Source organism: Oncorhynchus gorbuscha, linkage group LG01 (genome assembly GCF_021184085.1).
Source record: "Oncorhynchus gorbuscha isolate QuinsamMale2020 ecotype Even-year linkage group LG01, OgorEven_v1.0, whole genome shotgun sequence".
Classification (NCBI taxonomy): domain Eukaryota; kingdom Metazoa; phylum Chordata; class Actinopteri; order Salmoniformes; family Salmonidae; genus Oncorhynchus; species Oncorhynchus gorbuscha.
The window spans coordinates 51,871,400-51,886,317 of record NC_060173.1 but is presented as its reverse complement, the minus strand read 5'-3'; the positions used below and the strand labels follow the sequence as shown (position 1 = coordinate 51,886,317).

Genomic DNA, 14,918 nt, shown 5'->3' with positions numbered 1-14,918 from the left:
CAGTAATACAAAACTGATAATACAAAACTGATAGCCAAGACAAGGCGAGGTCTGTTGTTACCCATAATCAGTGTATCGTTCAGCCTATCACTGGATACAATTACGAGTAAATAGATGGCAGATTCCACTTGCAGACCCTTTGATCCAAAACATCTTGCAGGACAGTGAGGGATGCTGTACGTGTTTTTGTATGTGATCTTTGCGGGAATTGAACCCTCATTACAACTGAGCCACAAACCGTATGATGATGATCTAAGAATCTACTCGCAGGCGAGTGGGAATACAGACTCATAAGCTATGCACGTTCATACTTATTCACTATTCTCACTCCAATCCCTCTCCATTTCTCACTCTTATTTTCACTCTGTTCCCTCTTTCCAGGATCAACTTTCCAATGGCGGTTTCCCTGCTTCCATTAGAGTCGATGCTGACTCTCTCCCTCTTTGGGGTCCTGAACCAGAACGCCAGCGGCTCCCCAGACTCCAACAAACAGCGCAAAGGACCAGAAGTGCTGGGCAAAATCTCCCTGCCTCTATTTGACTTCCGACGGTGATGCGCAACACATTTTCAGTAGTGTTGTTGACTGTGCAATTGCTGTTTGTGTGTTTGTTGTGTTGTATGGAATTCGAACTGAGTGTATTTCAAGAGTTGATTGTGTTAATAGCTGTCTATTGGGGATTCAGAATGTTGGGGTGTTTTGTGTGTGTGTGTGTGTGTGTGTGTAGCGATGTATGCTTATGCGTGTGTTTTTTCCAGGGTGCTGGCGAGGGGAACCAAGCTGCTGTGTCTGTGGACCTCTCCTCAGGCTGCCTCTGCTGCAGCTGGGATCCGGAGGAAGAACCTGGCCGAGAGGATCATACTGCAGGTGACTCCACGACTCTACACAGCAATACTGTACCCATAGAAAATTACTAGAGCGGGCCTTTGCCGTCCAAGTCAATGTTCTGCGATTTTCTTGTGTGTAGGTCCTGTTCAAATGCAAATCTTCCCTCCCTTTTTCAAAGCAATCAGTGATTCAACACAATTGGACAGGTGAAGCCAAGCACCTGTTCAATCGTGTTAGATCAGTTTTAACCTCAAGCAAAATTGAAGAAAAAGCTTTTACATTTTTTACTTCAAACATTACCCAAAGTCTCTCTTACACAGTCCCCTATCTCAAACACATTTCCCATTTTGTGGTGACCTAATGTTTGTGTACCCATGCAAGTTTGTGTGTCTGCCTAACCATTCCATGACCCCCCCAGGTCGACTTCCCCAGCCCAGCGGTGGACGTGCTGTACGTGGGGCCCCAGGAGAGCCCCTGCCCTGACCCCAACACCCTGGAGGAGCTGGACCCTGACCTGCGCCGCCGGGTGGAGAAACTTTGCAGCCGAGCCTCTACCTTCGGGTACTGTGTCTGTCGTCAAGATTTAATACATGAGTTATGATGACACAAACTGTTATGAACCTTCCTTCTTAAGGCCCTACATATCACTGTTATGAACCTTCCTTCTTAAGGCCCTACATATCACGATCATAATTATGACACGGCAGTTGTCATAAACCGTCATGGCAGCTAGTGTCTCACGGTTTATGACATCTGCTATGTCATAATTATGATCGTGATATGTAGGGCCATAAGAAGGAAGGTTCATAACAGTGATATTTCGGGCCCTAAGGAGGAAGGTTCATAACAGTGATGTGTAGGGCCTTATGAAGGAAGGTTCATAACAGTTTGTGTCATAACTTTGTCACGTCTGTTGTCATAAGCTGATACCAGCTGCCATCATGACAACTGTTATGTCATTATTATAATGGTGTTATGTAGTGCCTTATGAAGGCTTTATCCCCAAATGACTCTCCAGTCCTCCCAGACCATAGATGTCTGTTCTCATTTCAGTGTCTGTTCCCCCAGACGTTTAACTGTGGGCATATAAATACCCACTTAAACCCACCCCAGGCTGCCAGCCAGATTCATTACCCTTTTTCCCAGCCTCCACAGAGAGCAATTTCTTCTAAAGCGCTAATCCCTTTTACTTTCTCTGAGCTTTCTCTCATTTACTCCGATTTATAACCATATGGTTTTGCCTTCTGTTTTGTTTGGGTGTATTTCCGAGTCCTAAAGGTTATCTCAGAACCAGAGCTAACCTGAAAAGCTGTCCACAGCATAGCCTGTAAACCAGGGGTTTCCCAAACTGGGGGCACGTTTAGTTTTTTTGCCCGAGCACTACACAGCTGACTCAAATAACCAAGTCATCATCAAGCTTTGATTCTTTGAATCAGCTGTGTAGTGCTATGGCAAAAACCATAACGTGGCACCCAGAGGTGTCCACAGGACCTGTGTCTTCAGAGGGGATGAGCATTATAGGAGCTGTTGGTGGGATTTGTGGCAAGAGAGTGCTGCACTGCCGTCTATCGTATAGCTTTCATTCATAGTGTTCATTACCACACCGTAGCAAAATGTTTTGCAATGGAAAACAAACACACACGCTTCTTACTGGTCAAGTATTGATAGTTCCAACCCATTTGACTTTGCTTCAGACCCTTTTTTGTTGTTGTTTCGTGCCTAACTGAACATGACCCAGATGGTGATGACCATAAATTACATATAGAATCTGAGGAAAGTGATTTCTAATAGGGTCTCTGTTGTGAGAACCCTGTCAGCGGTAGCAGTGGTCTATGTTCCGACTCACCGGTATCACCCCTCTCTCTCCTCCTCCCTCCCAACCCTAGGTTGACGCGGGCTGACCGCCAGTTGCTGTGGGACCAGCGGCACCACTGCCGAGCTCACACCCACAGCCTGCCCAAGGTGCTGGCCAGCGCCCCCAGCTGGGACTGGGGCAGCATGGCTGAGATTCACGCCCTCCTCCACAACTGGCCCTCACTCCAACCCGTCTGTGCCCTGGAGCTGCTCGACTCTAAGTATGTGTGGTGGACACACAGACACAGAGAGAGAGGCAGACACACACACACACACACTCAAGTTTGAGTGTGTCAAGCTAGAGTTTAAACTGTGGTCAATAGAAACCTGCGGTAGATAAGTCATATTTGTAAAGTGGGAGGTGTGCGAGTTGACGTTTTACGTGAGTATGTAGGTTAAAGGTCACCCTCAAGTTTGACCTGCCTGTCTTGATCTCTGTCCTGCAGGTTTGCTGACACAGAGGTGAGGAGTGTGGCTGTCAGCTGGATCGAATCCAGCAGTGATGACGAGTTGGCCGATTACCTGCCTCAGCTCGTGCAGGTGAACAGTCTGTAGTACACACATACACAGGTAAACAATTTGTTAGTGACCCAAATTATTTTCTCACCCACTTATCCTTTTCCGTGTCCTTGTCGCTCTCTCAGGCGCTGAAGTTTGAGTGTCACCTGAAGAACGCCCTGGTGATATTCCTGCTGTCCAGAGCACAGGGCAACGTCAACATCACCCTTTACCTGTACTGGTGAGTCTCCACCGGGGCCTAGAATGAACACCAACCACCAGCCCAAATGCGGGTCGATTTTTGGAGTTGACGGATAAGAATGTAGAATTCACCAGCCTTGTTGGCAGGTGCTCACGCTCAGGGGGATATACAGTGTGAGCAGCTCATAAAAATAGTCAAGTATGGGTACAAGTGCAAGAAGCCCAAACAGATTTAACATTTGACTAAAACATAATCACCTCAACTTGCTTACGTTTGCGTACAATCACATATTTGTAACGCGTGGGAATACTTTGGAACAAAATGTAGGTCACTTGGAGATGTTTTCTTGGTGTTTTTACAGTCTTTTATGTACCAAAAAAAATGTAAGTAAATAATTATTCAGAAAACATGGTGGGGGGTAAATAAAATCATCAGCAGTTGGAGATATCTGGTATTTGATTTGAATTATTTATTAGTATCCCCATTCGCCAATGGCGACGGCTCGTCTTACTGGGGTCCGACACATAACGAAAAATACATTACAGACAAACTTTACAATGTACATACACTGCCGTTCAAAAGTTTGGGGTCACTTAGAAATGTCCTTGTTTTTGAAGGAAAGACCAAAATAAATCCCATTACGATAACATCAAATTGATGAGAAATACAGTGTAGACATTGTTAATGACTATTGTAGCTGGAAACGGCTGATTTATTTAATGAAATATCTACATAGGCGTACAGAGGCCCATTATCAGCAACCATCACTCCTGTGTTCCAATGGTACGTTTTGTTAGCTAATCAAAGTTTATTATTTTAAAAGGCTAATTGATCATTAGAAAACCCTTTTGCAATTATGTTAGCACAGCTGAAAACTGCTGTTCTGATTAAAGAAGCAATAAAACTGGCCTTCTTTAGACTAGTTGAGTACCTGGAGCATCAGCAATTGTGGTTTGATTACAGGCTCAAAATGGCCTGAAACAAAGATCTTTCTTCTGAAACTCGTCACTCCATTCAAATCAAATCAAATCCAATTGTATTTGTCACATACGCATGGTTAGCAGATGTTAATGCGAGTGTAGCGAAATGCTTGTGCTTCTAGTTCCGACAATGCAGTAATAACCAACAAGTAATCTAACTAACAATTCCAAAACTACTGTCTTATACACAGTGTAAGGGGATAAAGAATATGTACATAAGGATATATGAATGAGTGATGGTACAGAGCAGCATAGGCAAGATACAGTAGATGGTATCTAGTACAGTATATACATATGAGATGAGTATGTAAACAAAGTGGCATAGTTAAACTGGCTAGTGATGCATGTATTACATAAGGATGCAGTCGATGATATAGAGTACAGTATATACGTATGGATATGAGATGAATAATGTAGGGTAAGTAACATTATATAAGGTAGCATTGTTTAAAGTGGCTAGTGATATATTTACATCATTTCCCATCAATTCCCATTATTAAAGTGGCTGGAGTTGAGTCAGTGTCAGTGTGTTGGCAGCAGCCACTCAATGTTAGTGGTAGCTGTTTAACAGTCTGATGGCCTTGAGATAGAAGCTGTTTTTCAGTCTCTTGGTCCCAGCTTTGATGCACCTGTACTGACCTCGCCTTCTGGATGATAGCGGGGTGAACAGGCAGTGGCTCAGGTGGTTGATGTCCTTGATGATCTTTATGGCCTTCCTGTAACATCGGTTGGTGTAGGTGTCCGGGAGGGCAGGTAGTTTGTCCCCGGTGATGCGTTGTGCAGACCTCACTACCCTCTGGAGAGCGTTACGGTTGAGGGCGGAGCAGTTGCCGTACCAGGCGGTGATACAGCCCGCCAGGATGCTCTCGATTGTGTATCTGCAGAAGTTTGTGAGTGCTTTTGGTGACAAGCCGAATTTCTTCAGCCTCCTGAGGTTAAAGAGGCGCTGCTGCGCCTTCTTCACGATGCTGTCTGTGTGAGTGGACCAATTCAGTTTGTCTGTGATGTGTATGCCGAGGAACTTAAAACTTACTACCACAATCATCTACCTTAGTTTTGTTGACGTTGAGTGTGAGGTTATTTTCCTGACACCACACTCCTAGGGCCCTCACCTCCTCCATGTAGGCCGTCTCGTCGTTGTTGGTAGTCAAGCCTACCATCGTTGTGTCGTCCGCAAACTTGATGATTGAGTTGGAGGCGTGCGTGGCCACTCAGTCGTGGGTGAACAGGGAGTACAAGAGAGGGCTCAGAACGCACCCTTGTGGGGCCCCAGTGTTGAGGATCAGCGGGGAGGAGATGTTGTTGCCTACCCTCACCACCTGGGGGCGGCCCGTCAGGAAGTCCAGTACCCAGTTGCACAGGGCGGGGTCGAGACCCAGGGTCTCGAGCTTGATGACGAGCTTGGAGGGTACTATGGTGTTGAATGCCGAGCTGTAGTTAATGAACAGCATTCTCACATAGGTATTCCTCTTGTCCAGATGGGTTAGGGCAGTGTGTAGTGTGGTTGAGATTGCATCGTCTGTGGACCTATTTGGGCGGTAAGCAAATTGGAGTGGGTCTAGGGTGTCAGGTAGGGTGGAGGTGATATGGTCCTTGACTAGTCTCTCTCTTGTGTTCAGACTCGCTTAGCTTTGAACAAACTTAAACTTGCGCCTTTTTTTCAATGCTGATTTGAATGTCATTGAGAAACCAGAGAAGTGTGAAATATAATTTTTCTTCCGCAAACGGCCTTTCTGAATTTAAGTAATCATCTACTTTTTCAAAAGTGTCTGTAATCTGATTATAATTTGTCTGCTGGTAATGTAACAGATTAGTTGACATTCTTTTTGTAATCACTTACATGTAATACGTTACTCCCCAACCCATCAACTCCCAAGTATGGGCTTTCAAGTGGCGCAGCGTCACGACAGACCCTGGTTCAATTCCAGGCTATTTCACATCCGGCTGTGATTGGGAGTCCTGTAGGGCGGCGCACAATTGGTCCAGCGTCACCCGGGTTAGGGTTTGGCCTGGGTAGGCCGCCATTGTAAATAAGAATTTGTTCTTAACTGACTTGCCTAGTTAAATAAAATAAAACCTGATGTCAGTACATACACACGACAAGTAGGTCACATGGGGGAGTGTCGTTGTGCCGTGAGGTGTTGCTTTATTTGTTTTTTTTTAAACCAGGTTTGCTGTTCACTTGCGCTATATAAGATGGGAGTTCCATGCACTCATGGCTCTGTATAATTCTGTACGTTTCCTTGAATTTGTTCTGGACCTGGGGACTGTGAAAGTAGTATTCTAGTAGTGTGTGTGTGTGTGTTTATGAAGCATAGCATAGTATATAGAATAGAGGTGTTTTGCTAGGTGGTATAATGTAGACTTTTATGGAACAGGAGGTACCCAAAACTGATTTTTAAATGTGTGTCTAGGCTGGGAAACTTCATCCTTCTACTCCATAAATGCAAGGTCGCTGGTTCCCTCAAATTAAGCAATAGGTAGTCAGAAATGTGAACTGAGTCTTGTTCATTAGGGCACGGAATGGAAAACGTTTGAAAGCATTTTGAAAAAGGGTTGTGTTCTTTCTTACAAGTCCGGGAAGTCCCTCCTGGTTTAAGTCCATTTTCTCCCGTTTGGTGCATAATGAACACGACCCTGGTTTGTCCGATCCCATTATACTCCCCTCACTCTCCCCACCAGGCTACTGAGGGATGCAGTACAGGACCCAGCGTTTGGCCGGAGGTACGACCAGGTGCTGGGGGCCCTGCTTTGTCTGTGTGGGGCCGGCCTCCGGGCCGAGCTGGACAAACAGACCCGCTTGGTCACTCTGCTGGGGGCGCTGGCCGAGAAGGTCCGGCAGGCCGGGGGCTACGCTCGACAGGTGAGAGGGCCAGGAGGCATTCGAACACACACCGACAGGCACACACCAACATATATACACACACACACACACACACATACTACTAGAATACTATCTACTGTATCTCACAAGCCTCTAAAAGGGCTTGATAACACTTTATTTTACGGTCTGCTGTTGGGGCGGCAGGTAGCCTAGTGGTTAGAGCATCTAGTAACCGAAAGGTTGCGAGATCGAATCCCCCAAGCTGACAAGGTAAAAATCTGTCATTCTGCCCCTGAACAAGGCAGTTAACCCGCTGTTCCTAGACAGTCATTGAAAATAAGAATTTGTTATTAACTGACTTGCCTAGTTAAATAAAGGCAAAATAATAGACAAATAAAATACTCTATTTAGTTATGGTCTGGATGTCTCGTTTAACTACTTATGTTATTTACCAATTGTGTTTAAGTGCCCATTTTTTACATCATAATTTAAACCGTGAAGGCTTGACATTAATTCAACTATTTGTGTGTGTAGGTGGTGCTCCAGGAAGGTCTGGAGAGGGTGCAGTCATTCTTCCAGAGGAACAGCTGCAGACTGCCCCTCAGCCCCAGCCTGGAGGCCAAACAACTCAACATCAAGGTACGTCCGTTGTCCAACAATGGAAACAATGACCCAAAGCACGACAAGCCTGGTCCCAGGTCTGTTTCCTATGGTCATTGTCATACAAGACGGCACAAACGGATCTGTTACCAGCTTAAAGTTTGACCGTACACTCAGCAAATGCCCATTTGACCATGGGGTTACTTGTTTGGTCCGTCGCTTACTGGAGGCTGACATGTCAACTGATCAGCATCATTTCCTCCATTTCAACAACAAATGGCCATATCTCGATGACCCATACTGTAGTTGTCCAAGTGGCTGATCAAGCCGTCATAACCTCCACCGTCCAAATGCTAACTGGCACTTAATCTACAGGTCACTTCAGTTACTTCCTAGTTACCCCTCCACCACCTCTTGTAAGAGGCCATTGACTAGAATAAAAGATCTAGTCCCGTACATCTACTGTAAGTGTGTAATGCAGGCATGCTCTTCCCTGTCCTCGGCGGCTCTCCTTTTTCCTTTCTGACTGAGCGCTGTGCTCCGTCCGCACACCCCCACCATGTTTCTCACAGCTGGGCAAGTGTGTGTGGCTGCGTGTGTGCGTTTTGTGTACTGTGTGCATTTTGTATATGAGATGATCTGTATGTGTTAGTGTGTGTTGTGCTCACCGGTGTATCTGACCCCAATCTCGTACCAGACAATCCAAAGTGATGCCCCCTCACTGAATAAAATCATCCCCCCTTTGTCTCCCAAAAGCAGGCCAGTGCTCCCATGGCCAGGGCAGGCTTGTATAACTAACCACAGGCACTCTCCTCTCTCTCCCCTTTCTATTTTTTCTCTCTTTCTCTTTCTTTTTTTCTCTCCTTTCTTTCTCCCCTCTCTCTCTTGCTCCCTCTCTCTGTGTCTGTGTACAGTCGTGCTCCTTCTTCAACTCCAATGCGGTGCCCCTGAAGCTGGCCCTGGTGAACGCTGACCCTCTGGGAGAGGAGATCAATGTCATGTTCAAGGTGGGAGGCAGGGCTGGGAGTGCAGTTTGGCCTTTTAAATCATAATAAATAAGAGGGGGGGACCTGATCCTAGATCATCACTCCTATACAGATTAGACTACTAGATTATTTTTCTGTGACACCAGACTCAATGAAATATGCACTTCCAAGTTCCATGAACAAGCAATTTATCAGAGGTGTAATACTTAGTAGTCCTTGACATGTCACTGGAAATACCGACACATTTTCGAGCCGTTCTCTACATGAATTAATGGACAGTTAGTCATTGCTTTGGGAGTGTTTGAAGCATGGAGGATTGCAGGAATAGATTCTAAAGAGTTCCCTTGGTTTTGATTTGCTGCTTTAAGTGTAATTTTTTCCAACATAGAAAAGAGATCAGTTACTACAATCGTTTGCATCTTGTCTTTGGTTTCGTAGTTAAAACAGCACCACCTGGTGGCATGACAATATCACAACATAGGGCTCTGTCAATAGAATGTGTAGGGAAGTCTTTGCTTGACCAGACATTGACAGACAGATGGAAAGAAACTCTGAATGAGAATAAAATATGTTTCTGTGGATGATAACTTAGGGGTGGCAGGTGGCCTAACGGTTAGAGCGTTAATCGAAAAGTCTCTAGTTCGAATCTCCGAGCCGACAAGGTTCAAATCTGTTGATGTGTCCTTGAGCAAGTCACTTAGCCCTACTTGTTCCAGGGCCGCATTGATAATGGCAGACCCTGGCTGCAACAAACACATTTCCAAGTCACACATGCATATTAATACGCATGAATACACGCTTGTACATCTGGGAAATAGGACAAATATAAGCACCCGCCTAATTATAAATATTCTAACTAACGTGAGTCTTGGTCTGTGTGGGCCTTCTGTGTGTGCGTGTCTGCCTGCCTGCCTGCGTGCGTGCGTGCGTGCGTGTCTGCCTGCCTGCGTGCGTGTCTGCCTGCCTGCGTGCATGTCTGCCTGTGTGTGTACGTGCCTGCCTGCGTGTCTGCCTTCCCGCCTGCGTGTGTGTATGTGTGTGTTAGGTGGGAGAGGACCTGCGGCAGGACATGCTGGCTCTGCAGATGATCCGGATTATGGACCGCATCTGGCTTCAGGAGGGACTGGACCTGCGCATTGTCAACTTTAAATGCATCTCCACTGGCAAAGACAAAGGCACTAATACACACTAGAATTCACAACACACACATCCGGTTTACTAATTGTAATACAATGCGTACTCATGCTGTGTCTGTAGTTGTGACAGAGTGTGTGTGTTGTGGTGCTTTGTGTGTTGCCAGGTATGGTGGAGCTGGTGCCGTCCTCAGACACCCTGAGGAAGATCCAGGCGGAGTATGGCGTGACGGGCTCCTTCAAGGACAAGCCCCTGGCAGAGTGGCTCCGCAAGTACAACCCTGCTGAGGATGAGTACGAGAAGGTAACTGTCTGACCCTTAAACTTGACCCTTTTAATCTTTGGACCCCAGACTCCGACAGAGGATGAGGTTGAGACGATGAACAAGTGGCGATAATATGATCGGTTTATTTCTTGTCTGCGCCTGCAATGCGCATGTTACACACAGATTTCTCCTTTATCACTGCACTAATTGGCTGAAAAGTCCAGTATGCAGATCTCTAGTGAGGATTCTGCCTATTAGAGGGAGAACCAGCTACTGTAGGACTTTTTACACTGTGCTGAATCAAGCCAAGTCAAACTGAGCTGTACTGAGACGGCCCGGTTACACATCCACCAGAGTTGCTGGAACCTTGCTGAAGAGGACAATGTTAAAAGGAATTTTCCAAGCCAGCGCAGTCTGGTTTGGGTCGGCACGACAGTGAAAAATGGTATGTGTGTCTCACTCCTCCTCTCTGTTCCTCGAGGCATCGGAGAACTTCATCTACTCGTGTGCGGGCTGCTGCGTGGCCACCTACGTGCTGGGTATCTGCGACCGCCACAACGACAACATCATGCTGCGCTCCACCGGTCACATGTTCCACATCGACTTCGGCAAGTTCCTGGGCCACGCCCAGATGTTCGGCAGCTTCAAAAGGTACGCGCTGTGGCCTGGGGTGGCCTAGCAGTCTAAACATCTGCCTCCAATGCTAGCTTGGGTTCAAATCTAGCACACTCTCTCCCCTACCCTTTTAGCTGTTTCTCGCTAACCTATTCCCTCCCTTCAGTAAAAGTCAAATGTTTCCTCAGTACTAAGAGTAAAGCTTTATTGACCTGTAACGACAAAAATGTAGAGATACCATTTGGGATCTGTGCTTGCGTTTAAGACGGGGCCTGAGTGTCTGCTGGTTTTGGTCAAGTCTTTCAAATCAGTGTTCTGATTCAGACCTGTGCCAGACAACGTGCCATGTAGCCTGGTTACGCTAGACCAAACTCTCCCTGTTTTAACCAGGCTACATGACATGTGCTTTGTTTTTGTTTTTACTAAAACATGGGAGATGGAGAATGAATCTTTTCTCTCTCTCTCTCTCTCTCTCGCCCCTTCTCCCAGGGACCGTGCTCCATTTGTGCTGACCTCTGACATGGCCTACGTGATCAACGGGGGGGAGAGGCCCACCAGTCGCTTCCAGCTGTTTGTGGACCTGTGCTCCCAGGCCTACAACCTAATCCGTAAACACTCAGGCCTCTTCCTCAACCTGCTCTCACTGGTAAGATAAGGCTCTACAGTCAAGTCCTAGCCCTGGTTCCAGATCAGTTTGTGCTACCGCTATGATTGTTGTCATGGTAAACATTTTAGCATGACCATAGGAGTGGGAAAGACAGCACAAACAGTTGAGGTGGAACAACTACATTGGCCTTTTCTAGGAATTCACCTGACATTTAAGCTTGGCATCACAAATAATTCACAAAAATGGTACACAGGAGCACTGTCAGATAGATGGGGCACAAAGCGTGTTTCTAAATAGTTTTTTTCCCCCAAAAGTGTGACGTCAACTTGATGAGTTACTTTGGTGTTGCCTGGATAATGCCCTTTGTTAGGCCTTGGTGATGGCCCTCATCTTGGTCTAAGGAATTTCTTGAATGTACCGTAGCGATTCAAATGCTCTATTCTAGCCTCATTAATCAAAGCTCCCTTGTTAGAGTATGACCTTCCCTAAGTCATCGGTTTCTAATAGTCTTTTGTTAGTAAATCCTTTCGCTGTACATTAATGGATTGTAATTGTGTGTGTCTTTGTCTGTATGCGTGCGCGATTTAACAGATGACATTGTCAGGCCTACCAGAGCTTACTGGAGCTCAGGACCTTAAGTACGTGTACGACGCGCTGCAGCCCCAGACCACCGACGCAGAGGCCACCATCTTCTTCACCAGGTACTGTCTGTAAAGTGGGCTGTTTTTCCACCGAGTGAATAGCTTTGAACATGGTGCACCGCTCCTCTCTGAGGCCCTGCCACAGTCATGATTCAGCCTCTCAATGCAAAAGGCACAAGAATACGTGCTTAAGCCTTACTATGTTTAGTAGCTTGAATTGCTTGCGCTTGAACGACCGACGTGAAAAGGCGACCAGGAGCCACAAATGAAATGTAACTTTGATTTTATTATTGTGTTTCAGCAGTGACAATTAATGCAGCGCTATACTTGATTTGCAACTACCGACTGCCCCACAATGCCCAGCTGGTGGCAGAACAATGTCGTCATGAACCGCCATCCTAAAACATTAATGTGAAATGCTACTATTTATCAATTTCTTCTTCCATTTACCTCCTGTCTCTTTTCAGTCATTTTCACAGAGGCAAAGCGGAAAACACAGCTAATAGTGTATCATAAAAATAAAAAAATACTCCCTTTGTCTGAAGTTGAACCTCCTCTTCACAGGTTGATTGAGACCAGCCTGGGCAGCGTGGCCACCAAGTTCAACTTCTTCATCCACAACCTGGCCCAGATGCGCTTCTCTGGCCTGCCGTCCAACGACGAGCCCATCCTCTCCTTCTCCCCCAAGACCTACACGCTGAAGCAGGAGGGACGCATCCGCGACGCCTCCATCTTCTCCTTCCAGAAGAGATACAACCCTGACAAGCACTACGTGAGTCTCCAACCATAGACGTACATGTGTTCATTGTTCTCACTGCTGCACTGACAGGGCAAAGCTGCCCTATAGGGATACCAGAAGAACACACATCTGGCTTATCAAGAGTTTGAATAAATCTACATATCGAGAAGTCATAACATGAATGTAATTCTAAACAAGATAAGCTAAAATCCTTTTTTTCCCCCTCCCCCTCGTCTTCCTCCTCCTGTAGACCTATGTGGTGAGACTCTTGCGAGAGGGGCAGAGCGAGGCCCAGTTTCTCTTACGCACCTTTGACGAGTTCCAGGAGCTCCACAACAAGCTGTGCATCCTCTTCCCTCTGTGGAAGCTGCCAGGGTACGCGCACCCGTGCACACACACATTTTTGGGAGAACCCACATTTTGTAGGTGTTGCTCATAGCACCTGAAGCTGTCTGGAAGTGGCATGGCAGCACCCTGTTCCCAAAAACACTTTGAAAGTCTGCCATATATATGGCCTTAGAAAGCCAAACGACAGTAATAATATTGAGAATATTTGTTGTGCTTTAACTCGAAGAGCCTTACATTGTATGTGGGTAAAGCTTCCCTTCCACCCCCAAAAGTGTAGCGCCCACTTCTCCACAGATGCACGTCTTCTTGTTAGTGCACTAAACTTTCCCCGTCCCCTCCCTAGGTTCCCTAATAGGATGGTGCTGGGCCGTACACACATCAAGGACGTGGCGGCCAAGAGGAAGATTGAGCTCAACAGCTATGTCCACAACCTGTTGAGGAGCTCCACAGAGGTCACCCAGGTGATTGACACACACACACACACACACACACACACACACACACACACACACACACACACACACACACACACACACACACACAGAGAGTTATAATAGCCCAACACACTCTATTTTTACTCAATATTTTGGTCACATTTTAGGGTAGTCAGGATAGTCCATCTGTATGTGCACTACAGATGGTCATACTATCCGTTGGATAACAAATTGCTTCCTACGATTAGGGTTAAGTTTAGTACATAGTTAGTTGAAAGGTTACCGATAGTCCATTTGTCAATGCTCTACGGAGTATCCAAATAAGGGGTTCTCAATATTTTCTCTCTTTCTCTATCAGTGTGATCTTATCTATACATTCTTCCATCCGATCGCGAGAGACGACAAGACGGAAGGATTCGAGGCGATGGCCAAAGCACCAGGTAAATCTGAGTCCTATTGTGTATATGTCAAATCACATTTTATTTGTCAAATGTGCCGAATACAACCGGTGTAGACCTTACCGTGAAATCTTCCTTACAAGCCCTTAACCGACAGTGCAGTTAAGAAAATATTTACTAAATAAACGTGCGGGGTTACAGGTTAGTCAAAGTAATTGAGGTAATATGTACATGTAGGTAGAAGTAAAGTGACTATACATAGATAATAAACAAAGAGTTGCAATAGCGTAAAAATAAGAAAGGGGGGTGGATCAATCAATACAAAAATAGTCTGGGTAGCCATTTGATTTGATATGTATCGCTATTGTCGCAGCTACAGTTTTGAGAGTTATTTCTCCTGCAGAGGCGCCACCATTGAGTCCAACCTCAGGCAGAGTGGAGGGGGAGGTGAAGCTGTCTGTTTCCTACAGGAACAGCACACTCTTCATCATGGTCATGCACATCCGAGACCTGGTGAGTAGGGTGGCTCACAGGGCCCAATCCTAACTAGCGCACATCTCAAACTTTTGGCAGTATAATTAATTGATACCTTTATCCTTAGCCCCACATATCTCAAGATCCATTTATTTACCCCTGATAGGATAAATAAAATGGTATGGAATTGAATTACATACATGAATCCTCAGTTTGGCCTTAGTTAATGCTCCACTAAGCATGTCCATGTCCATCTGCCTGCTTATAGGTATCTGAGGAGGAGACAGACCCTAACCCTTATGTGAAAACATACCTGCTCCCAGACCCCCACAAAACCTCCAAGTGCAAAACAAAGATATCCAGAAAGACCAGGAACCCCACTTTCAACGAAATGGTGAGTGAAATCAGTGTGGCACATTTTCATTAGGCCACCTAGCAAATTGTCATAGCTAACGGCTTTGTGTTTTGACCAACTGTCACTTTGGAACTGTTCT

General features: G+C 46.0%; 1 protein-coding gene across 1 annotated transcript in view; it reads left to right on the top strand.

The window, feature by feature from the left end:
- Positions 1-14,918, top strand: part of LOC124039562 (phosphatidylinositol 4-phosphate 3-kinase C2 domain-containing subunit alpha-like) — a 54,760-nt gene that overhangs the window by 38,194 nt on the left and 1,648 nt on the right. The window contains exons 13-32 of the mRNA XM_046355665.1: positions 382-549; positions 757-865; positions 1,245-1,387; positions 2,713-2,901; positions 3,127-3,220; positions 3,325-3,419; positions 7,043-7,223; positions 7,719-7,823; positions 8,699-8,791; positions 9,816-9,945; positions 10,071-10,207; positions 10,650-10,819; positions 11,273-11,429; positions 11,982-12,091; positions 12,596-12,803; positions 13,021-13,145; positions 13,462-13,579; positions 13,911-13,992; positions 14,354-14,463; positions 14,693-14,818. Of these exons, the coding sequence (XP_046211621.1) occupies positions 382-549; positions 757-865; positions 1,245-1,387; positions 2,713-2,901; positions 3,127-3,220; positions 3,325-3,419; positions 7,043-7,223; positions 7,719-7,823; positions 8,699-8,791; positions 9,816-9,945; positions 10,071-10,207; positions 10,650-10,819; positions 11,273-11,429; positions 11,982-12,091; positions 12,596-12,803; positions 13,021-13,145; positions 13,462-13,579; positions 13,911-13,992; positions 14,354-14,463; positions 14,693-14,818 (2,650 nt within the window). The remainder of the gene's footprint in view (positions 1-381; positions 550-756; positions 866-1,244; positions 1,388-2,712; positions 2,902-3,126; positions 3,221-3,324; positions 3,420-7,042; positions 7,224-7,718; positions 7,824-8,698; positions 8,792-9,815; positions 9,946-10,070; positions 10,208-10,649; positions 10,820-11,272; positions 11,430-11,981; positions 12,092-12,595; positions 12,804-13,020; positions 13,146-13,461; positions 13,580-13,910; positions 13,993-14,353; positions 14,464-14,692; positions 14,819-14,918) is intronic.